A 24,687-nucleotide genomic window follows, 5' to 3' on the forward strand; every position below is an offset into this window, starting at 1 on the left:
GTTAATTGTCCGGAAAACAACAGCAAAAGGAAGAAGAAGAAAAAAAAGCATATTAAAAATATCCACCAAAATAAATAAATAAATATTCAAAATAAATAGAAACCTGAGGACTACTCACCAAACCGACTGCCCGGTCTCTCAAAATCTTGGTCTGACCAATAGGGGTGAGACAAATGTGAAGGCAGCCAGTGGTGGACGAGCAAAGTACAGAGGAGCTGATGGCAAGTCAAACCCCCACAAAATCAGTTTTCAGTGCTGCAAAGTCCATCGGATTAATCCTGCCACCCCTGGCACAAGCACTTTATATCATAAAAAGCTGATAATTCATTAAAAACACAATACATGAAAAAAAAAAACTGATCAAATCATAAGAAAACAAGTTACTGGGCTGAAGGCAGGGGACTGATACATCCTCCGAAAATAAAGCCTTCTCCTTCATCTCTCACACAACACACCTAGAAAATTCCCGCTCCCCCCCAGGCTTGTTAAGAATACACACTGAGAGCATCGGATGTACTGTACATGCTTGCAAACACAAACACACAGACACACACACACACATATATAAATATTGCACCCTGTGGCAAAGGACAGCCTTGAAATGAGGAGCCAGACTACAGAGCACAGCAGTCCTGCGCAAACGTCAGTATCTGCAGACTTTTATGAACTCGTGGTTTGGAAAACACACTCAAGCACACACTCACTGAACTCTTCATCACTGATTTGGGCCTAACCTGACATATAGACAGACAGTGGCACCAGCTTTCTGCACAATTGCGTTGGAAGTGAGAAAGGTCACACAGCCACCGACATCCTTCCTTTAGACTAACAACTTTTTTTTTGTCATTTTGATTAAAAAAAAAGGATCTGCTGTTGTGTTCCAGACAGCACCGAGGTTTTAGCGAGTTAAAAATATCTCAACTTTTAGGAAAACCGCACAGAGCTTCAAGCAGGTTTTCAGCTGTCGCATAGCAACAGCAGGAGCTAGCAACAATGCATCCCTCCCAGAGAACCTTTTTAGCACTGCTAGCCAGGGTAGAAAGAAAAAACAAGTGACTACGCTGAACTACTGCTCACTGAGATGTCTATGAATCATCATTGTGTGACAGAAGGCAGGAGTGTGGGGTCAAAGGACAGCAAGGACAGCATGTCACTGCTACCGTGAGCAAAACAAAACACTATGACACTAAAACAAGATGCTTTGATGTGACAGTGACATATTTTGCTCGTTATTATGACCAAAATATTTCATAGTCATAATGAAACATTTCTTTTTAGATCCCTAACAAGTTGGTGTGTTGCTGTAGCAAGAAATAACATGTTTAGGATTTTTGTTGTCCTGTTAGAGGGTAGTAGAGTTTAACACAATACAATACATATTGTTCATATACAAAATGTTCATAGAAGAATGCGTTTCAATTTTTCAAATGTGCAAAATCTGGGTTGAATTCTACTTATACTACCGCTGTGAGTATCTAACAGGGCGGCCTTGAATTTGCTCAAAATGGTTTGTTGTATAGCAAAATAAAATTATTCCAGTGTTTTCAGTGTCCAGTTAAACCTGTTGAGGTTTCTCTGGTCAAAGATCAGGCTAATCCAGGATTTAAAATAATCCTCAGGTTACTTTAAAAAAGGGCTGGGACTTTTGTCAATACAGCCTCTCATGCTGCTCCACTTCATTTAAAAGCGACAATGCTGAAGAGGTCTGACTGACTCTCTGTAGGCCCGCATTTTTAATTATAGTTCCTAATGTATGCTTCCAAAATATCTCAACCTGAAAGCAAATAAAGAAAATCGAATGAGTCTTTTAACCCTTGTATGGTGTTCAGGTCTGTGGGACCCGTTTTAATTTTTTTATCAAGAGCAAAATGATACGATTAATTATTTTTTCAAACTCAGACTCATAGGCCTTGGCTCATATTGATGAATCTGAGTTTGAAAAAATGATTAATCGTATAATTTTTCTTTTGATAAAGAACATGAAAACAGATTCAATCTGGTCCACAAACCCGAACACCATACAAGGGTTAAACGCTTCATTCTTGGTTTCTTTTACAGCAACTATGTTTCCTCTTTGGATCAGATGTTTTTCTTGTCACAACAAGGGGAACAAATCATTTTGTTATATGACAAAACACCAACTCATTTGGTCACTCCGACTTTAGGTGTCTTGTCACATAATGTTCTCACAGTGATGAAAAACAAGCAATTAGATTTTGTTATGCAATTTGCGATGCTGCTTCATTTTTTTTTTTAGACCTCACCATTCAGGGTACTAGAGCACGGGGCGTTCTACCATTACAGCCATAAACATTAAGACGTGAATTCACATAAAAGTCATCATAAGCTAAAAGTAAGATGTTTCTACTTTATGCACCTCATTGTTGCCTCTTCAGGCATGCCCAGTGTCCTCGACTGGACAGACGACGGCTTCAGCATGTGTTTTGGCGTCAACCACTTGGGCCACTTCCTCTTAACCAATCTGCTTCTGCCTCGCCTGAAGGAGTGTGCCCCCAGCCGGGTGGTCACCCTCACATGCTCCACCTACAAATACCAGAAACTAGACTTCCAGGACCTCAACTACAACCTGCTGCCCTTCTTCACTTACTGCCGCAGCAAGCTGGCCAACATCTACTTCAGTCAGGAACTAGCCCGTGTCACAGAGGGGAAAGGAGTGACCTGCTATGCTGTGCACCCTGGTGAGATTGTTTTTCAAAAAAATTATCAGATAATATATAAGGAAATCTCACTGAGAATGGCTGCATGTATGTATTTTGGTGTTTGGTCATATTGAACACATTTTCTATCATCATCAAGCTTTGGAGTGTGTCCACTTTCTACATTTAGTCCTGAAGTACAAGGGTTAAAAAGCATGCAAAGGAATAGGAGAGGTCTTCAGTAATCATTTCTCACAGTCCTACTTCTTGTTTCATATAAAATACCTTAAAACCTTGATTTTCTACTATTTCATTCGCTAGATTTGTTAAAAACAGATATTCCATACCTGGAATTTCCATAACATTATTGCATTTTCAGGATAGCACAACACATACTTAAATTACGATATAAAATGAATCATGCAGGAAGATTTGAATCATATTGCCCACCATTAACATACAGTATGCATATTCCTGATCCATACCTCTGCTTACATATGTTGCTGCAGGTTTTGTCCAAAGTAGTTGGACGTGCCACTACTCCATCCTGTTCCGGATGCTGATGCAGGTGATCATGTGGATGTTTTTTGTGCCGTGCGAGATTGGAGCTCAGACTGTCATCTACTGCGCTGTGTCGGACGAAGCTGCCAAACACAGCGGAGGCTACTTCACCGACTGCAGACCAGCCACTCTGCGTCCTTTCGCAAGAGACGCTGGTGTGGCGAAAAAACTGTGGGAGGCCAGTGAGAGACTAGTAAAACTCGCCTGATGGTAGAAGTTTGGGAAACGGGTTCTTTACTTTTAATTTTTGACCAGTGTTGATGAGATCATGTACTTTTTTTTTTAAAACTTATTTATGTTCTTCTTCATCATGTTTCTCATATGTGATGCAGATGTTCAGATTTCTTGTTCTTTTATGTGCTTGTGTTTTAAGAGGGAATGTTTTTTTTTCACCAACACAAGTTCTCTTTGTGGATTATTGTTTTATTCAAAAATAAAAGACTTACTTTGCAGTGCTTTTCAGTACATTTAATGAAATTGCGATGTAATGCTTCAAACACTTGGGTAGTATAGCATATGAATTGATATGGTGATTATTTTTCAAAACATGTTCAACAAAAATCTTTTTTCACTTAAAACTAAATTATTTGTTTTACAAGAAACAGTCTTCCCTTCATTACCATATGAGCCTTTAATGAGTCAAATAGCGCCATCTTCTGGTAAGTTAATGAACTGTCGCATCTCAGCGGAAGGTCAGTGATGCTGAAATCTGATTTTGACATTTCTGAACAGAGCTCAGCCACCCTTATATTCACATAGGGAGCTGTTGGTGAAAGTTTCCTGACCTGTCGCGTGTGTTCAGAGACTTTCAGAGATCCTGTGTCTCTGAGCTGCAACCACAGCTTCTGTTCAAGCTGCCTGCAGAAATTCTGAAGCTAAAAACAAAAGCATTTGTAAAAGAAAATCCACTAAGGATGATCCAAGGATGTGAAGTCTGCAGTAGAGGAACCTGGCGAGTCTTTTGCCAAGAGGCAGGATAATGGTTCACGTGAGATGGAGAGAGAAAAGGAGAAAGAGGAGGTTGTGTGAAAACCATCCAGAAGTCCCTCATTGGTTTTGTGGAGATGAACATAGAGCTGTATGTCCAGATATCAGAAAATAGTGACAAATGCAGGATGAAAACAGCAAATTATCACATTTGAGCAAATATTTGGAATTTTTGCTTGATAAATGACTGCTATCAATTACTTAATGTTCTCAATTCCAGTAAAATATGTTTTAAATGTTCACTGCAAAGCCCTGACCTTATTACACGGCAGCATTTATTTATTTCGTACTTATTAAACATTTAAGGCAGAACTGCTGTTTGTTCCTGTGTGTTTATGTTCACCGGCACTTAAATGTGAAACACCCCCATCAGCACACGAGTCAGCGTTGGATGGACTTCAAGATTTACACCAGTTAACTTTATGTTGTATTCAAAAACGTGTTGCTGGAGCTCGCTGACTCTCTAATCTGCCTCTAATCTGTCGGCTGGTACTGAGCGCTCCCTAAAGTCAACATCCTCATAGAGACACATTAACATTAACATCATCATCATCATCATCATCATCCTGATCATCAGAATAGACAGAGAAAGGTTGGCTTTACCAGTTTAACCTTCTTCTGTGTGAGGATTTGACTGCTGGTCAGACAAAACGAGACAACTGAAGATGTCACGTTTCGCTCTGGGAAACTGATGGATGTTTTTCATTATTTCCTGACATTTATTTTCAAAAGCATGGTACAAAATTTCGTTAAATATAAGTTTAAGCTTGCTATTTCTCTAGTCAAATATCTGTTTGCAATGTTTCTACATTTTATTATGAGTAGTTTTTGTTCACTCAAAGACAGATTAATTTATCAAGTGACAATTGTAAGGTACTTCATGTGGAAAGTCACAGTAAAATCTGTTAATAAGTCCAATAGCACTATCTGCTGGTAAGAAAAATAAATGTTATTTACTTACAAAGAAGGAAAGTGAAAGCTTTAACATTGCTGAACAGAGATGAGACGCCATTACAGGGTGGAGGACCTGTCATACGAACACAAACCAGAAGGACTGTAATTAGTAATTCAAAAGGAATCTGGTGAGTCTGGCTGTTGAAGGATAAATCACTTATTAGGGGAAAATGGCTGAGAAAGCTGATCTTTTTGAAAGTTTCCTGACCTGCCACGTGTGTTCAGAGACCTTCAGAGATCCTGTGTCTCTGAGCTGCAACCACAGCTTCTGTTCAAGCTGCCTGCAGAAATTCTGGGAACAAGCTAAAAACCAAAACTGTCCAATTTGTAAAAGGAAATCCTCAAAGGATAATCTAGTTGTGAACTTTCCACTGAAGGAAGTGGCTGATTCTTTTGCTGAGAGGCAGAATAATGGATCATCTGAGAGGAAAAGTGAAAAGGAGAAAGAGGTCGGGTGTGAGAAACATCCAGAAGTCCCTCATTGGTTCTGTAAGGATGAAAACAAAGCTGTTTGTCCTGTCTGTGAGTTTTCTCTCCACCAGAGTCACAAGTTGGTTCCTATAGAACAAGCAGTCAGTGACCTGAAGGACCAGCTGGAGTCTGACTTAAAGTCTCTACAGGACAAGAGGGACAAATACAAACAAGTGGAGAAAACATACGACAAAATGCTGAAACTCTCCAAGAAGCAGCTGTTGTCCACAGAGAAGCAGATCAGAGCAGAGTTCAACAAGCTCCACAAGTTCCTGAAAGAGGAGGAGGAGTCCAGACTGGCGGCTCTGAGGGAGGAAGAGGAGCAGAAGGGGAAGAATATCAGCAGAGAGATGAAGATGATTGAGGAGCAGATCTCCTCTCTGACAGACAGTATCTCTGCTGTTGAAGAAGACCTGCAGAAACCCGTCATGCCGTTCCTCAGCAGTTATAAACCCACTCAGAGCAGAGCCAGAGAGCAGTGCTCACTGTCGGATCCTCAGCTGGTCTCAGGAGCGCTGGTAGATGTGGCCAAACACCTGGGCAATCTGTCCTTCACAGTCTGGGACAAGATGAAGGACAAGGTCCACTTCAGTCCTGTCATTCTGGATCCAAACACTGCAAACACCCGGCTCTGCCTGTCTGATGATCTGACCAGTGTGAGACGTGGACTCACACACCAGCAGCTTCCTGACAATCCAGAGAGATTCAGTGGATATTGCACTGTTCTGGGATCTGTGGGCTTCAGCTCAGGGAAGCACAGCTGGGAGGTGGAGGTGGGAGATCATCCTGACTGGATTGTAGGTTTGGCTAAAGAGTCAGTTGAAAGGAAGGGAGAGGTACCTGTTTCACCAGATTCTGGATTCTGGTGTTTATGGTATCGCAGTGGAAAATACATTAATGCTGTTGGTCAGACTGTCAAAGTGAAGAAGAGTCTCCAGAAGATCGGAGTCCAGCTGGACTGTGACAGAGGGGAGGTGTCCTTCTATAACCCTGAAGACATGAGTCAGATCTGCTCTCACAGAGACACTTTCACTGAGAAACTCTTCCCATATTTTTATGTTGGACTGACTGGTGATGCTAAAACTGCTGATATAAAAATCTGTTAACATGAGATTTCTCTGGGATGTTCAGGGAGTATCATCTAATTCAAAAACACATGTAGAAAATGTGGAGCATTATTATATTTGAAGGAATCAGGAGTAGATTTCTTGTGATCATTTTTTTTAATCTTCAAGGCACAGCTACAGCCCTACGTCTGCATACAGTGTATTATTTCAAATAGGTTTTAATCTTAAATCACATAAACACAGAAAACCTCAGCTTCTTTATTTTGTGATGCTTCATAATTGCTTTTCTTCTTTCCATTATCCAAGTTTTGAAAGTAATTCAGTAAATAACTTATTTTTCTTCATTAAGATTTTTTAAAGCTTGTTAATAAATCATTTACTGTACAGAAGGACCAAACACTGAATGTTGACTGTCAGATATATTCTATATATTGTTTACGTTTTATCCATCCGAACAAAATCAGAGTCCTTATTTGTGCTTCTGTGACTGTAGAAAATTGCTCACCAAATTTACAGTTTATTTTTCTTTAAGGATCAGCATATATTAGTCGCCCACAATTGCAAAGACATCAAAACAGGTCCATCAAATACTGTCTTCTACACTGTGTGGATTTGAGGTGCAACTAAAGACTTATTATTATCGATTCTATTGATTTTTTTTAAGTAAATAAAACACGAAAGTATCAAATTGGGCAAATAGTTGAATGAATTTTAGCTTGATACATGATTTCAGTTATTCATCATTGTTCTCATGTCCAATAAAATACACATATTAACTACAAAACTCTGATCTGGTCTTTGAATTGCAGATGCTGAATTTTTCCATCTTCATCTCTAACATTAATCTTTATAATTACACATCAGCAGTTATTTCATAATTCTTGAACATCAAAGGTGGAGCTGCCGTTTGTTCCTGTGCGTTTATGTTCACCGGCACTTAGGTGTGAAACAACCCATCAGCACACGAGTGTGTTGGATGGACTTCAGGGTTTACGCCAGTTAACTGTGGAGTCATGTATGTTTTCTACCTGGTCTCTCGATTTGCTTCAGTCAATAAAAACCAGAGCTGAGCTGCGATTTGATGCGTCTGTAAACACAGAAAGGGATTCACTTTTCTATTTAAATGATCATTTTATTGATAACACCTTAACACATTTTCTTGAAGTTATAGAAACACGTGTAGCACGTAAGAGAACAGAGCAATAATCCGAAGAATCAGAGAACTAGAGGATTAATATTATTATACAGAAGAAACCCAAAGTGACAAAAAGAGACAAAGGGAAACTAGAAAGAGCCAACTGCAGAGAAATGATTGAATAAGGCTGGAAACGGAGGGAATGGGAGAAAGCGTGAAAGACGCCCTACGAAGAGAAGCCAACTCAGTGTTGTCAGTGCAACTTAGTCACTGGCTGGAGAAAGAAGATGGCAGAGGTTCAGAGTGAACACAGTGGCTCCAGTTTATCTCTGTAATACGTCATCTGACTAAAGAGCTGACAGGAAGGCAGCAGAGCTCACACTGACACAGAGATACTACAGAAGGACAGCTGCTGTAGTTTATATGGAGGGCTGCACAATTAATCATTTTCAATCATGATTTCAGCTTTGATCATTCACATAGAATCATTATCTATCAGCGGTATTGGTACATTTCCTTTTGTTAAGAATGTAAAAAGTGTCTGGAAACAGTTTCTGATAAAAGATGAATAAAGGAGAATGATTTTGCTCCCCAAAAACACTGAGATCATGATCTTGATGCTGATACGTGACTGAATCCTCAAAGTGCAGTCAGGATGGTTATTTTGGTCATAATGGTGCAGCCCTGAAGTACTGGAAGCTTTTTCTTATTCTACAGTGATAAACTGCTGTTGTCTCTGACTGGATCGTCAGATGTGACACTAAAGTCAGCTTATTGTGCAGCTACATTAGAAGCATCGACCTGCCATCCATCTGTGTGTGTTTGTGCTTTACTTTGTGTGACGGCGCCCCCGCTGGAGCTCTCTGAAGTGCCTCTAATCTGTTGCTTGGACTCGAGTGCTGTCCCCCAGAGTGACACGCAGGCGCAGGTGAAGCACCCCCAGTCACTCTTGGTGCTGAAGGCCTGACAAGCGCTCCTCGTGTTCTCTCAGCTACGTGCAAAAGGCAGCCAATCTGCACTGACAACACAGAGCCCCATAGAAAAGCATGCGAAATAATCTTCATCACCGTCAACATCCTCATAGTCATCCTCATAGTGCCACAGTCATAAGCATCATCGTCCTGATCATCATAATCATCTTCATTATATCATCTTGAGACAAAAATAGTTATATGCACTTAAAAAGCTGAGAAAATAGATAGAGAAAGGTCGAGTATACCAGCATTCAGTAGAAAATGAGAAACCAAATAAAAAGGAAAACACCAAAAAAAACAAAAAACAAACAAAGAACAAGTGTCTTGTTGACTGTCATGCAAATAAAACGCCAGCTATGCTGCTAGTTAGTTGCAGTTGTGTAATACTGTGTACTCCCTCATTTTAAATATGTGACTCTTATTATATTGATTTTCAAGGCTAGTAAACACACTAAGAAGAACAGAAGAACAACACCTTTGTACTTTACATGCTGCTATTTCTTCTTTTTATGGAAGAGGGTCGGGTCATGTTTGGTTAATACGATCACGCATGAACGCCTTCAGGTAACCTTGGAACTTTTAGTAACAGAGCAGGGTCAACTAGGCATTAACACTGTCACTGGATGAGACACGAGTACAATACAACGACTCAGTGGTTCACCTTGAAAAAAAAAACCATTCGAGAAAAAAACAAAAATTCATCACCTTACAAAAAGGCGATGAAGCTTTTGGTGGGATAGTTCAAACAAAATACAGTCCTGTATTATATGTGGTTATTTTAAGTGGTTAATTGTCCGATTCTAGGGAGGAAAAAAAGGACACCACAAAACGTCACTAATTATTTCAAAAACAACTTAGATGTAAAGTTGCAGAGGAAAAATAGCAGAAAAAGAAATAGTAATTCACACCATGTTGGTCGTTAAAGAAAAACACATGCAGGATGCAAATTGGGTGTACTATCCCTTTACAACCAGTCACGTTTTACATGGAGCAGTGTCCCTTTGAACAACAACAGACAGTACTTGCACAAGTGCATGAGCTGTACAATAGGAAAACAACAGCAAAAGGAAGAAGAAAAAAAAAAAGCACATTAAAAATATCCACCAAAATAAATAAATAAATATTCAAAATAAATAGAAACCTGAGGACTACTCACCAAACCGACTGCCCGGTCTCTCAAAATCTTGGTCTGACCAATAGGGGCGAGACAAATGTGAAGGCAGCCAGTGGTGGACGAGCAAAGTACAGAGGAGCTGATGGCAAGTCAAACCCCCACAAAATCAGTTTTCAGTGCTGCAAAGTCCATCGGATTAATCCTGCCACCCCTGGCACAAGCACTTTATATCATAAAAAGCTGATAATTCATTAAAAACACAATACATGAAAAAAAAAAACTGATCAAATCATAAGAAAACAAGTTACTGGGCTGAAGGCAGGGGACTGATACATCCTCCGAAAATAAAGCCTTCTCCTTCATCTCTCACACAACACACCTAGAAAATTCCCGCTCCCCCCCAGGCTTGTTAAGAATACACACTGAGAGCATCGGATGTACTGTACATGCTTGCAAACACAAACACACAGACACACACACACACATATATAAATATTGCACCCTGTGGCAAAGGACAGCCTTGAAATGAGGAGCCAGACTACAGAGCACAGCAGTCCTGCGCAAACCTCAGTATCTGCAGACTTTTATGAACTCGTGGTTTGGAAAACACACTCAAGCACACACCCGCTGAACTCTTCATCACTGATTTGGGCCTAACCTGACATATAGACAGCCAGTGGCACCAGCTTTCTGCACAATTGCGTTGGAAGTGAGAAAGGTCACACAGCCGCCGACATCCTTCCTTTAGACTAACAACTTTTTTTTTGTCATTTTGATTAAAAAAAAAAAAAAAAAAGGATCTGCTGTTGTGTTCCAGACAGCACCGAGGTTTTAGCGAGTTAAAAATATCTCAACTTTTAGGAAAAGCGCACAGAGCTTCAAGCAGGTTTTCAGCTGTCGCATAGCAACAGCAGGAGCTAGCAACAATGCATCCCTCCCAGAGAACCTTTTTAGCACTGCTAGCCAGGGTAGAAAGAAAAAACAAGTGACTACGCTGAACTACTGCTCACTGAGATGTCTATGAATCATCATTGTGTGACAGAAGGCAGGAGTGTGGGGTCAAAGGACAGCAAGGACAGCATGTCACTGCTACCGTGAGCAAAACAAAACACTATGACACTAAAACAAGATGCTTTGATGTGACAGTGACATATTTTGCTCGTTATTATGACCAAAATATTTCATAGTCATAATGAAACATTTCTTTTTAGATCCCTAACAAGTTGGTGTATTGCTGTAGCAAGAAATAACATGTTTAGGATTTTTGTTGTCCTGTTAGAGGGTAGTAGAGTTTAACACAATACAATACATATCGTTCATATACAAAATGTTCATAGAAGAATGCGTTTCAATTTTTCAAATGTGCAAAATCTGGGTTGAATTCTACTTATATTACCGCTGTGAGTATCTAACAGGGCGGCCTTGAATTTGCTCAAAATGGTTTGTTGTATAGCAAAATAAAATTATTCCAGTGTTTTCAGAGTTAAACCTGTTGAGGTTTCTCTGGTCAAAGATCAGCCTAATCCAGGATTTAAAATAATCCTCAGGTTACTTTAAAAAAGGGCTGGGACTTTTGTCAATACAGCCTCTCATGCTGCTCCACTTCATTTAAAAGCGACAATGCTGAAGAGGTCTGACTGACTCTCTGTAGGCCCGCATTTTTAATTATAGTTCCTAATGTGTGCTTCCAAAATATCTCAACCTGAAAGCAAATAAAGAAAATCGAATGAGTCTTTTAACCCTTGTATGGTGTTCAGGTCTGTGGGACCCGTTTTCATTTTTTTATCAAGAGCAAAATGATACGATTAATTATTTTTTCAAACTCAGACTCATAGGCCTTGGCTCATATTGATGAATCTGAGTTTGAAAAAATGATTAATCGTATAATTTTTCTTTTGATAAAGAACATGAAAACAGATTAAATCTGGTCCACAAACCCGAACACCATACAAGGGTTAAACGCTTCATTCTTGGTTTCTTTTACAGCAACTATGTTTCCTCTTTGGATCAGATGTTTTTCTTGTCACAACAAGGGGAACAAATCATTTTGTTATATGACAAAACACCAACTCATTTGGTCACTCCGACTTTAGGTGTCTTGTCACATAATGTTCTCACAGTGATGAAAAACAAGCAATTAGATTTTGTTATGCAATTTGCGATGCTGCTTCATTTTTTTTTTTAGACCTCACCATTCAGGGTACTAGAGCACGGGGCGTTCTACCATTACAGCCATAAACATTAAGACGTGAATTCACATAAAAGTCCTATCACATGCTGTTTGTTTTGCTTTTGACATTTTCGTGTTTTGATGCAGGAAGACACTGAGCCTAGCCAACCCCTTCTCCAACTGTTCACATTGCATTAAGGGAAAAACAACAGTTTCCTCCAACTGTACAGAGTCATTATGTTTGGACTAACACACACCATGTGCCTGGGCTTACAGAACCACAGTCACACACACATAAGGACTCCCTCTCGCTACACTCTCTGCATTCACACATGACACCTTTAGACACACCCCTTCCAAAAAAAAGGAAAAAAGACACACACAAAAAAAAGAAAAAGCCAAAAACAAACAAACAAACAAACAAACCAAAAACATGTTGACCACAAGTTTGGGCGCAGTATTATAGCTAACACACGAGAAGCAAATTACAAAAACTGCCAATATCATTTTCCACTTATTAGCCACAATAAAAAACAGTCACTGTTAATATGGGGAAGAAAACATGCTTCCTTAAAAAGATAGAGAAACAAAAAAAGATTTCCTTCAACTCTAGAAACCACTGGCATCAAGAAGTATTTTGAATTATACAAATTACATATACAATTGCAAATGTGTAATCATAATATTAATAATCATAATAATAATAATATAGTAATGATAATAGATTTTACTTAAAACTTTACATACTGTATTTCCAGTGCAGTGTTAAGTGTGGATTTACAGGAGGACAAGAGGGTTGGTGTCACAAAAATTGTGGGGACGGGGGGAAAGAGACCAAAGGAAGGAGGGATAACACCGAGTGCTGAAAACACCCCCCCCCCGCGCACCTATCACCCAGTGTGCCGGATGGAGGAAGAGGAAGCTGGGGAGGGGGTTGAAGGATATCGAGCGTTCGGACGTTCGGTTGCTGCTGTGTGATGGTTGTCAAAAGATGTTGAGGGGCAGACAGACAGGGGGCAGTAGCAGTAAAAGAAGAGATGCATGCTGGGGGTTGAGGCAGGGCGTCCAGTGAGGGAGGGTTTGTTGTTGAAGTCCCCAAACTGACATTGGACGTTCTATCATCCCGTCCTCCTCCTTCTTCCTCTTCCTCTCTCTCTCCAGCAGATCACTCCTGACACACAAATCTATGGCATTCAACCTTGAGATGGAAAACAAAACGGTGATCAATAAATTGAACACACTATTTGATCAGTTTAGCCCATGCTTTAAAATTAAAGGAATAGTTTGACATTTTGGGAAATATTTTCTTTCTTACAAAATGTTAAACGAGAGGACTCTCCACTCTCAGGTCTGCATAGTAAAAATGATGCTACAACCAGCAGTCAATTAGCTTAGCTTAGCATAAAGACTGGAAACATGGGGGAACAGGTAGCCTCGCTCTGATCAAAGGTAACAAAATCCCCCAGTACCCTGTTTCCAGTCTTTATGCTATGCTAAGCTAACAGTCTCCTGGTATCGACCCTCTGCAAGAATGCATGTGTATGTGCATTTCACAAAATGTCACAACTGTTCTTTTACCAAAATGAGTGCAGTTATACACCATTCAAAGCAAATCAAGTGGTTATAAAAGAAGCAGTATATTTCCACAGCTTTTAGATTTTAATTGTGTTTTGGCGTGATTTGGAAGTAGGCCACAGCCACAGTTTCTCATGAGGAAGGAAACTCCCCTTCTGTCACAACCACTTTTTTGGGGGGTGGAGCAACACTTTAGAAATGTTATTTAAACAAGCATGTTTTTACAGCTTTTTGGATTTTGAGGAAAAAAACAAAAAGGTCACAAAAATAAATATCGCAAAAAATAAATAAATAAATAAAATAAAACGTAAAATTCGTAAAATATTTAGGCACAAAAGTTGCCATATGAATACAGACAAAATGGCTGATAGAATCAAATCTTTTGACAAAAATTGCTGGACCTACTACTTTACTTCTAGGATCAGCTACAGCATCAGCTGAATGCTGCCATAAAAAGCACCATACTGAACGTGTGCACTAAAAAAATAAATTGTGTAATAAACTTGAATGATTTACTGTGGGAATACCTCAGCTTTCTTCAGACTATTAACATACCAAAGGCTGATGGAAGCACACAGAGATTTACTTTAGGGCATCTAAGACCATTTTTCTGCTTCTAGACTTTGTCAGCACTCAACCACAATGCAACCAGTGCGCCCAATACTAAATATATGATTAGAGTAATTTCTAAAGCTGGCTTTTCTTTTTCTATCTGTCAATCTATTATTCTCAGCTGCAGCTCCTTTCCGAAGTAGCAGTTTGAGAAAAGCTAAATAGCATAAAGATGCTCTGAGAGGAACCGGTTGTCCCAGCGCTGTCGACCGTACCTCACTGTAGCGGAGCGGCTGGTGCGCCTGAGCAGTGGAAGTGGATGTTCTGCCACTTGCTGTCTCTGCGATGCCAGACTCGAGTTTCCTCTGACTGGCTGGACCGCGGTCGACCCTGGCTGTCGACAAACTGAGTCAGGCGGATGTAAGCGATGCAGGCCGCGTCCTCGCCGATCAGGTGGACGTGGGGGTTCAGGATGGTGGTGTGGATGGGCTTGCTGTTCTTAGCCAAAACTGAAAAGATATAAAATATATATATATATATATATAGAAATAATGATCAACATAATGAAAAAATACTATTAGTTTTACCATTAATCATTTTCATACAGTTCACATGTGAATTAAATTGTGTACTGCTTTAACAAAAGTTTTTAAAGCTGGCAAATCAGACTAAGAAGACCTAAGAATTTTTTTTTTTTTTTTTTCAAAATGACAACCAATAGTAACAAATCTATCAATCTTACGGTTCTCAAAGTAGAATCTGTGGAAATCCATCCCCTCTACCAGGTTGCCCAGTGCCTCCGGCTCAAACGAAGTCAGTCCAGGGTCGCAGATCTTACTGTAGAGGAAAGAGCAGGACATGTTAATGAAGCCAAACATGAACTTTAAACTATGCATTTGGACACAAGCCAAACAGAAACCACCAATCAAAAAATGCAGACTCACGCGTATGCTTCAAATTCTCCATTGTTGATTGCCTCTATCAGCTGCTCAGTGATCTTGATAATTTCTTGTTTGCGTGCTGCAGAGGGGAGCAGGGGGAGTAGATGTTAACCAGAGGTAATCACAATAGCTGGACAGATGGAGAGCACTTTGTTTTTAGATCATTTTAATTCATTAACATAAGAACACAGATGCTCAGGCAAAGGCAGTTAGGACCCCAACGCACAGTACTGAGAACACTGTTGTGAAAAACGGACAAACTTCTCCTTTCGTTTATATAATGAGCTGAAGAAATATGCTTTAAAGTGAAATTTCTTTAATTGTGCAAAGCCTGGATTCAGTATAACAAACATCTGTGGAGCCAGAACAGAATTTGTTTGCCTTATACATGACAAGAAAAATAAGATCAAACTTGTGAAGACAAACACTGCAGACCTTTCTCTTCATGTGATCCTGAACAACTTTCAAACACACCGTCATATTAGCACACACACAAGGCATTTCATTATATCACCGCGAGCAATGCCACCTATAAAGTCGCCGACGTCCCAACTAGTCAAAAGCACACAAATGATGCATAAATCCGTCTGCAGTCAGCAGTGCCCTTCATGGCAGACTGAAGAGGAGGTTAATAAGGCGCGGAAGCAAAAAGCACACACATCCACTCAGTTTAATTTCCAACTTGCTGACAAAAGAGCAGATTGACACACTGTTGAATACGCTTGCTCACGCACAGGCCTGCACTGATATCCTCAAATATCATTTGATTGGCTATCATGCGTGGGGTCAGGGGGAGGCTCGGTACTCACTCTGGGAGGAAGACAGGGAAGGGCTGGAGGGGGAGGAGTGAGGGGGAGGTGGGGAGGTGGTGTGTGCAGGTGGAGGTGTGGGCCTGGCGCTAGGTACCGGCGCCGGTGCAGTGTCAGCCTCGGGCGCTGGGGCCGCCGGCACCCTGCGGACGCTGCTTACCAGGTCTGTGAGCCGAGACACTGAGTGGCGTCGAGGCAGGGCGGATGGGTGGATGGACGGGTGGGTGGGTGTTGATGGTAGAGGATTGCAAGAGAACAGATTAGAAACAGTGATGAATGAAACAAAAAGAGAATAAAGGAATGAATAAAGAGGAAATGTATATTTGTGGTCACAACAGGAACAAAGGAAACCAGTTGTTTCTCTTTCAGAGGTGGTGTGCTGGACACTCCCTGTTGTTGCTCTTTTCTACTTACTCTGCATGGGGACAACTGGGGTGTGCGGAGGGGAGGGGGCGGAGAGGGCAGCGGGAGGCGGAGTGCTGGATCTCCCTTCTCCGTCGGATGCGGGCCCTGACCCCCTACGCACTGAGCCCAGCAGGTCAGCAAACTTTGTGGCAGCTGAGTTTAGGAGGGAGTAAGGGAGGGACAGTGCACTTCAATGGAAGGCTGACCAAAGCGTTGCGGCAGTTCGGATGATCAAACTTTGTCTTAGAGAGCATTAAGACAAGCTGGGTTGAAAATAAACCCAGCTATGAAGTGTTATTTACTGAGATGTATAGATCTCTCCAAGGCACATTCTGCCTCAGTGACAGTGAAGGAGAAATGAAAAAAGGGAGCAAAAACCCGTGCATCAAAATGTCTGCAGAACAATGTTAACACAGACTGTCATAGAGCGGTATTGTGTTGCTATTCCATGTATGTCCATGAGTAGGAGACAAGGAGTTATTCTGAACACACATGCCGTGGGAGGAACAGGAGGGAGCATGACGTAGTAGAGTAGAAATACTACAGAGCATCTCACTGTTTTTAAGAAGGGCTTATTCATTTTAGACTATTTATGTTATCATGAGATGTTTGAGACTGTTTGATACTAAGATGTAGGAATGGCACTGACTAAGGAGAGTCTAATGGAGGAATGAAGTGCAGTATAAGTCAGGGGACTTTAGGGATTTAGTGGTGCTAAATGACAACAGATGTATACTTTTAATACATGCAGGGACGCTGAAGAATACACACGAGTTAGGATTTAGTCAAGGTGAATTGCTAGTGGAGCACATGAATGTGTGTGTGAGTGTGTGTGTGTGTGTTACAGGCTGCATTTGGCAGGCCATGCTGACTTACAGTAGACAGCAGCTGAGGAGCCCTGAGAGCTATCAGGCTGGGAGCTTGTGCTGGACTGCGCCTTAAGCGAGCTGTTGTCTAAGCTCTTTCCTGATAACATGCACACAAACACAAAGGATGAGACCAAACACACACACACACACACACACACGCACGCACGCAAGCACAGAGAGGTGACAACCAGACGCACATATTGTATGAAAAAAACATAACAGAAATGTGACAGTGAGGAATGATGGAAAGGGCAAAGTGAGCGTGAGATGACATGGCGGGGGAATACAGATGATAAACCCAGTCAACCTTTTCTCGCTCTGAGAAATTACAGCCGCTTCTCACTGACACTGTTCTCTATCACCGGATCTCATTTAAAAAGAACAAAAAAAGCATTATTGTAGTTATCCAAGTTAATGACTTCATTATAGCAGGCATTACAGCTGTGGCTGCTGCAGCTGCATGTGAGCTTTTACCGAGACTTTAATGGAAGTCTTGCCAGTGAGCAGAGGATAGATGATGACAACGGTGATGGCCATGATAATGAGAGAGAGTTGGATGTTACTCATTACCGCTCGCCTGTTTAATCAGCCGGCACAGAGGGAAATGTAACACATGAACACTCACTGATAAATAGAGGGAAAGAAAGTGCCCCTGCAGGAAAAAATAGATGGCACAAAGATGGCAGGAGAGAAAAGAGGAAAAAAAGCGAGTTTCCTGCCACGATAGCACATTACTAGAGGTTTGACTGTGCCTTCTAGAAACATGATTAAAATAAATTCACAGACCAGCACAAACAAACCACAACATTTGCATCAATGAATGGACATTTTCCAACTCTCAGCTATAAGTGGTAGCTACAGAAACCAAGGACAACAGGAAATCCAAAGAAAAAGGACGTGACGGCGCAGCCCACACTGCTGACTGACAGGTGATCCCACGGAAGTGCAGCGCAGAAACATCTCTGCAATTAGCACTTACTTCCACAGATGTCATAAAAAAAAAGGACTTCAGGATTAGCAATCTAACAGCAGGTAATCCCATAAATCATAACTGACACAAAAAATTATCACCTTCACAACAAATGTAGATTGACGACTCATAACAAGCAGCCCTCAGAAGGCAGCGCCTGTAACATATTCTCCACTATTAAAGTATGGCGAGTAACAGAACAGATATGTGTTCAGATGCTTCAAACGCCAGTGCAGGTGTTGGGTTACAAACCAGCTGTCGAGCACTCACTGACCTGACGAGATCCAACAAAGGCCAACATGACACTAACTATTCCAACCAAACGCATCTCCTCTTCCTCCCACACTCACCTGGCTCTTGTAGTTTTCCTGCTATCGGCCCGTTCGCATCTAAAGACTCTTAAAACTGCTGTGTGAGGCTGATGTTATCCAAGGGTGGCGCGGCAAAGCAGTGTGTTTTTAACGCCTCTCTGGGCACTCCGTCTCCATTTCCTGCCACCAGGGCTAAATTTAGTCACCTCCCCCTTCAGCCCAGACCCCCCTCTCAAGGTGACCTTGCCCTCTCTACTCTTGCCAGAGGGGTGGGGTGCTGGGGCTCCAATTTGGGACCTTGGAAGGGAGGGAAATGGGGAGGGGGAGGATAGCTTTCTCTGTGTGTGCAGATAAAGTACAGTATGGTACAGTAGAGCCTGGGGGTATAAAGGATTTTCAGGTGATGCAGTGTTCCTCCAGGCTACCCTACTTCCATCAAGGGTAATGTCAATAATTAATTTCAAATGATCAACATTTAAAGCTCCCCAAAAGTAAGCTACCTACTGGAGCCAAAGGTAGAATGATTCTTTTGTGCTTTTGTGAATAGAGGTTAGATCCCAAGAGAGTGATGCTAAAGATAGCGAAGAGCGTGGCGCTGATGAAAACTTTTAAACAAAAGTTGATGATCACGCTGTTCTCTTTTACCTGGAACATTTAAGAAATGTTCAACGCCAACTGACACCTGTTTTCTTCCTGATATCCACTTTTCTTGCAAAGCCATTACACTTTGTTTCTAGCCACGACACAAGAGCACCTGATGCCAAGAGCGAAGGTAGTGAAACACATTTATCCCTCATCAAAATCAAGTCTACTATGGTATAAATGTTGACAACAAATTTTGGAAGCATGGACATTCTGGTCAACTGTCGGTCAGAGAATATGACAAGAGAAATGCATCTCTACTATGTATGCTTTTTTCCACTTGATAACAAAATATAGGGCTCGAACTCCATCCTCTCTGGGTTTTAAGTGTGACTCTCAGCTACTGTTACGCTGGGCATCTTTCAAATGAGTGACCCTTTCACTCAAACTAGAACCTCTGCTTCTACAAGGGGCATGACACCAGTAAATGACACTGGTTTCTTGACGCTGGTTCAATTTTCTTACAGACCTACATGATGGTTGCTAGGGGATTTGTGACATAGGAGCAAAGGCTCTATAGGGAGGAGGAGGAGGAGGAGAAGGAGGAGGAGGAGGAAATGGAAGCACACATTCTGTTCTGCATGCCTGGCACCGAAATGATGCATCCATGACCCGATTTAGACGCATTGTACTCAGCTTGGATGTGCAGAACAGGGGTGTTTGAGTGTACTGCCATGGAAAGGCAGAGGCAGAACCCATGCATTCACACACTCACACACAGATTCAGTCACACACGACGGACAGAGAGGGCTGGACACAAAAGCACCTGGTGAAGTTATTTGCTGATATGTGTGATATGCGCCATTGAGACCCTCATTTCACAATTCTAGCCACCAACATATAAACACACACACACACACACACACACACACACACACACACACACACACTCTGCAAGCTGACACCAAACACAGGCAAGTTGGTATTTCGGAGGTATGTGTTTCTCAGTATTAAGATTTCAGTCTAATGCCAACACTTTCTAAAAAGCAAAACCACAACAGCATTACAAGGCCTCTTACATTTCACAGCCCCCCCCCCTCCACCGCCCATCAGTCGCACCACACACATACACAACACCTCTTCAGTCTTTCTGAAGGACCAGTAGAAGGAAGCAATACAGCCAAGCACCATGAGGGGTCAGTAAAAGGTCATGTATCAGCCGGTTGACTGTCTGCCTGGTGACTAAGACACAGCAGAGTCACATTCACACAATCCACACCACACAAGAAGAGAGCGTATGAATACTCATTTTAAAAATAACAATCCCTTAAGCATGTGCTGATGTGATTCAAAATTCCTTTTTTTGGGTGATTATACAGTCACTCAATTAAAACAAAATTAGTCAAAAGGCCACATTGTGTTCCGCATTATACCTGTAAGCCAAGATTCACAGTGACACAAATGTCACACCAGTAAAACAGATCTTAGAGAGAGAGAGAGAAATAAGCCGCCATGAAAACAAAGCCAGTCGCAAGTTAGTTTTTCATCAGTTGGCAACAAAATGCACTTGCTACCCTGAGGTATCTAATATTGTCATTTAATAAAGAAGAAGCTCATGCAAAGCAGACTTTTAGTAGACTCTCTGTGTAGTCAGAGCATTTATCCATTTCAAAGAGTATAGCAACTGTGCCCTATTTCCTAATGACAAGTACAACAGATATGTCGGTAACAAATAGTGATAACAAATAACTTTAAGAATCCATTCCACCATGTGTAACTTAATGATAATAACACAGCTTGTCACAATACACCATTACAAAGTGAGAAAGTTAAAAGCCCAATTTCAAACTAAACCGACCAAATCTCCTCTACTTTGTGGTTTACTGTGCAATCTGCCGATTGTCATACATTTGTTTTCTGCTTCTGCTGTTTCAAAAAGTTACACCAGCGCCTCATGTGACAATCATGATCCCGAGAGGCACCTCATGGTGGAGTTCTGCAGCTACACTGGTGCACTGGTGACTGGCTGCACCAAAAAAAAAACAATGACGTCAATACAGTAGAAATGTCAAGTGATGATGAAAAACTTGTTCCCAGAAGTATTCCAGTCTTTCATTTGCAGCAAATGATTCAGTACTTGACTTTTTTTTAACTATAGGATTTGTCATGGTTTGTGTTTTGACCGTCTTACCTTTCACGTCTTCATCCTCCACAGTGGTGTTGCTGCTGTCTGATGATTCCTGGAGATCAGAGATGGACAGTCGGTTTGGGTTCAGATATACTAGCACACACAATTTGTGCTGAATACACATGAAGACACACATCTCCAGAGTGGAGAAAAAAGACACAGCAAGAGCACATGCCAGCAGGGGGCATATTCCTGTGTTGCCATGTCAAGTCTTTACAAAACCAAAAGTGATTACAGAGAACCAAATATATCAAGGCCAATTAATGTGGATTCAATTCAGAAACAGATGCCAAACACGGGCGAAATCCCAATATTATTGTGTTAATGTGTCACAACCATCCAGCCTTTGCAAAGAGAAAGTCACAGCATGCCAGCAAACCCATCAGCATAGTAGCTCAATATGCAACTGTGTCAACGGTCATTTCATATTTGACTTCTTTACCCTTGGCCTGAAACTCCTTTTCTTCTTCTACGTCAGGAAAAGCTCCCTTTGCTTCATCCTCAGTGTGTGGATGTGAGCATCACACCATGCGGACAAGAGACGTCTTTCCTCCACAGGGTGCTCTTGTCTCTTGTTGAAACTGACAGAAACTCTATGGGATGTGCTCCATCCATCTATTTCAACAATGGAAGCAGGCGGAATTGATTCTCAGAGGGCAATTAGCTGCCATCTGAAGCAGGGCTTCGGATGGTAACTGTCTGTCTTCCCTCCCTGTCTCTCTCTTCTCAGGCTTTCGCCAGAGGAGAAGTTAGCGTCTGATTTCCAATTAGCAGATTAAATGGGCCTAAATTCCCCTGCATGTAGAGGAGAGTTAAGAGACTCTGTGACCTCATTAGAGGTACACACGTGCATGAGCAGCATCACGAGCACAAAGCACAAAAGTGGTTTCATAGCCTTCTAAAGAGCAGCTGGTGACCCGAGGAGAAGAACAAGTGAAGAGAAAGAGTGTGTGTGTGTGTGTGTGTGTGAGAGAGAGAGAGAGTGTTTTGAGTATGTGTGAGGGACATAATTGTGGCAAACATCCTCAAATATTAGATATATCACTAAAAGTGTGATCACGCCTACAGTTTGTCTCCTTTCGTCTGAATCAGAGAAAAGTTTTCTTTGTGACATTTTGCATCCAATTCTTTTTGTTAAATCCTGCCACATTACAGGCAAGCTGGGACTTGTAAAATATTACCTACGTAAATATGACTACTTGTTACTTGAATGAATACTTGTTCCTGTGCTTGAATGTTTATACTATATTCATTCCTCAGCCCATACATTAGGGCATCTCATCCATTTTATCTGTATATTTTACAATGACAGGGTGTCCAATAACAAACCACATCCTTATGTTTACATTTGTTTTCTTATACTAATAAAAAATTTGCGACTTTGGTTATTTCCTGTACGAAGTTGACATTATAGGCTCATCTTTCTCACATGCCCAGAAGGACGAAACAAAGTGGGCAACTGTTGTAGATGTCAAATGAGCTGCTTTCAACCTGCCTGGTGTGAAAACAAAAACTGAGATAAATGAAGTGGTATTTTTCCCAAACCCTTTCAGCACCGTCCCGAGCAGCCTCTGTTTAGACTCTTTGAGATCTGCTGTTCTGCACAATTCAAAGCCACACACTTCTTTCTTAGGTCTGACCCAAAATCTAATGCAAAGGTCACTTTATTGTGAAGCAGAACACGGATGCGGCTTTGGAACAACGTTATGTTCCCTTTTAGCTGTGAGCCATCACAGCACAGCAAAAACAACCTGAGCAAACACAGTGGAGTGCGCGCTCACACACACACACACACACACACACACACACACACACACACACACACACACACACACACACACAAACACACAGGCATAATAAATGCTTGGTCATAAGTATAAGGAGGGGATCTCACTGCAAAGTCATGCAGGTTCATGCACAACCTCTAAACACATACTGGCACATTCAAACTATCTATAACAACTGCATTTAGGAGGCTAAGTGATATAAGTGGTCAGTACTTACACAAAATTACATCAAGAAAACATGATCTTTTAACTACATCAGAGCTCTCTCACAACTATAATATAAATTCTATGATTCAGTAAAATTTCTGCATATGTTTAAGTATAAAATCATTCATTCATAGTAGTCCAATTCGTGGCTGCCAGCTGAGGTGATCTACTGCGCCAAAACTTTTTACCTTCCAGTCGTTTCAAACCCCAAATATGTAAAGACAGGGCCAGGCGTAATAATACGGGAGTTATCCTTTGAAAAGGTAAGCAAAATTCACCCCTTGTTCCCTTCGTAATATAATTTATCTGAGGAGTTTAATCTCTAGCAATACACACAAACATATACACATACACGTTAGTAAACCAAAACCATGAAGCGCTCACAAAGATGCATGAGGAAAAGGGCAGTAAAAGATGAAGAAGAGGAGGAGAATGACAAAAAGGATAAAGAATAGGTCAGGACTGGGGAATGATGTATACCTTCGTCCTGTCCACTGGATTATGGATGACGGTTGTCTGAGGTTCCTGAATAAGGAGAAGAGGAGGAGGAGGAGGAGGAGGAGGAGTGATGGAGGAACATGGAATAAATGAGAGTAAGGTAAGAAAAGGGGAGAAAAAGGAAGGGAAAGAAAGAGAAGATTGTGACATAAAAGGAGATAGATATGGACAAAGTGTAAAAAAAAAATGGAAAAAGGGGAAAAAATATGAATGTTGGATGAAGAGAAAGTGCTTGTTATAGTTGACAAAGGAGAGAGGGAAGAATCCTCCAAAGCGAAGTGAGTGGGTGGATGAGGTGAAAACCGTAATTTGGAGTCAGTTCTGTTCTCTCTGCACACACACACACACACACACACACACGCACATACAATACAAAAACTCAGGGTGAAGTATCTGCCATGAGCAGATCAGCAGACACACAATTCTCTCTCTCTCTCTCTCTTTCTCACCACACACAGGTACAGCAAGTCCATACTCTAAGGAAAAGGACATAAAGTTGCACTCACAACTGTGACTTTTTTTTTTTAAACCTCAACTCATCCAGAGTGCTTGGCTCATCGCAAATGTGTACAGAACCACGAAAACTGTAAATTACAGTTAAGAGAAAATCGGCCAGTTCATACAATATAAATGAAATGTGCTCTGAAACAGGTCATTCTGTTCCTTCACACTTGTCTCAACAGATATGGCGAGCACTGCCGGGCAAATGCTGGCATAATTTTAGGATCCCTTTCTATAAGAAATTCAGTCTGAAATCACTCCAAAAGCTTAGCCATGAAACTTTTATCTTTGTTATTTTTGTGGTTCCTATCCTCATCTAAACCCTCTCTCTAATGAAACTAAGATATCACTTCCACTTAGAGCACAGTAAGTTACGAAAAATACTTTTTTTTCCTTTTTGCA

At 41.2% G+C, this 24,687-nt stretch overlaps 3 protein-coding genes across 3 annotated transcripts in view; 2 read left to right on the forward strand and 1 right to left on the reverse strand.

The window, feature by feature from the left end:
• The first annotated feature begins 2,371 nt into the window (after positions 1-2,371).
• Positions 2,372-3,584, forward strand: LOC139204450 (retinol dehydrogenase 14-like). Its single transcript, XM_070834477.1, has 2 exons — positions 2,372-2,699; positions 3,167-3,584. Exons 1-2 carry the CDS (start codon positions 2,372-2,374, stop codon positions 3,424-3,426), a joined length of 588 nt encoding a protein of 195 aa, XP_070690578.1. The 3' UTR covers positions 3,427-3,584.
• Positions 3,585-5,300: 1,716 nt separating this feature from the next.
• LOC139203786 (zinc-binding protein A33-like) lies at positions 5,301-7,398 on the forward strand. Its single transcript, XM_070833663.1, has one exon. It carries the CDS (start codon positions 5,330-5,332, stop codon positions 6,734-6,736), a length of 1,407 nt encoding a protein of 468 aa, XP_070689764.1. The 5' UTR covers positions 5,301-5,329; the 3' UTR covers positions 6,737-7,398.
• Positions 7,399-11,808: 4,410 nt separating this feature from the next.
• The window catches only part of LOC139203784 (calcium/calmodulin-dependent protein kinase type II subunit beta-like), a 65,790-nt gene continuing 52,911 nt past the window's right edge, over positions 11,809-24,687 (reverse strand). The window contains exons 15-22 of the mRNA XM_070833662.1: positions 23,767-23,811; positions 21,296-21,344; positions 16,382-16,525; positions 15,968-16,147; positions 15,162-15,237; positions 14,960-15,054; positions 14,493-14,726; positions 11,809-13,288 (exon numbers count right to left, since the gene is read on the reverse strand). Coding sequence (XP_070689763.1) covers positions 14,494-14,726; positions 14,960-15,054; positions 15,162-15,237; positions 15,968-16,147; positions 16,382-16,525; positions 21,296-21,344; positions 23,767-23,811 — 822 coding nt within the window. The 3' untranslated portion in view covers positions 11,809-13,288; position 14,493. The remainder of the gene's footprint in view (positions 13,289-14,492; positions 14,727-14,959; positions 15,055-15,161; positions 15,238-15,967; positions 16,148-16,381; positions 16,526-21,295; positions 21,345-23,766; positions 23,812-24,687) is intronic.

Source organism: Pempheris klunzingeri, chromosome 7 (genome assembly GCF_042242105.1).
Source record: "Pempheris klunzingeri isolate RE-2024b chromosome 7, fPemKlu1.hap1, whole genome shotgun sequence".
NCBI lineage: Eukaryota > Metazoa > Chordata > Actinopteri > Acropomatiformes > Pempheridae > Pempheris > Pempheris klunzingeri.

Excerpts from the sequence above, each read along its gene's own strand:
- LOC139204450 (XM_070834477.1), top strand. The coding sequence starts at position 2,372 with ATGCACCTCATTGTTGCCTCTTCAGGCATGCCCAGTGTCCTCGACTGG. Across the intron at positions 2,700-3,166 it reads CTGCTATGCTGTGCACCCTG|GTTTTGTCCAAAGTAGTTGG; the intron begins GTGAGATTGTTT and ends ATGTTGCTGCAG.
- LOC139203786 (XM_070833663.1), top strand. The coding sequence starts at position 5,330 with ATGGCTGAGAAAGCTGATCTTTTTGAAAGTTTCCTGACCTGCCACGTG.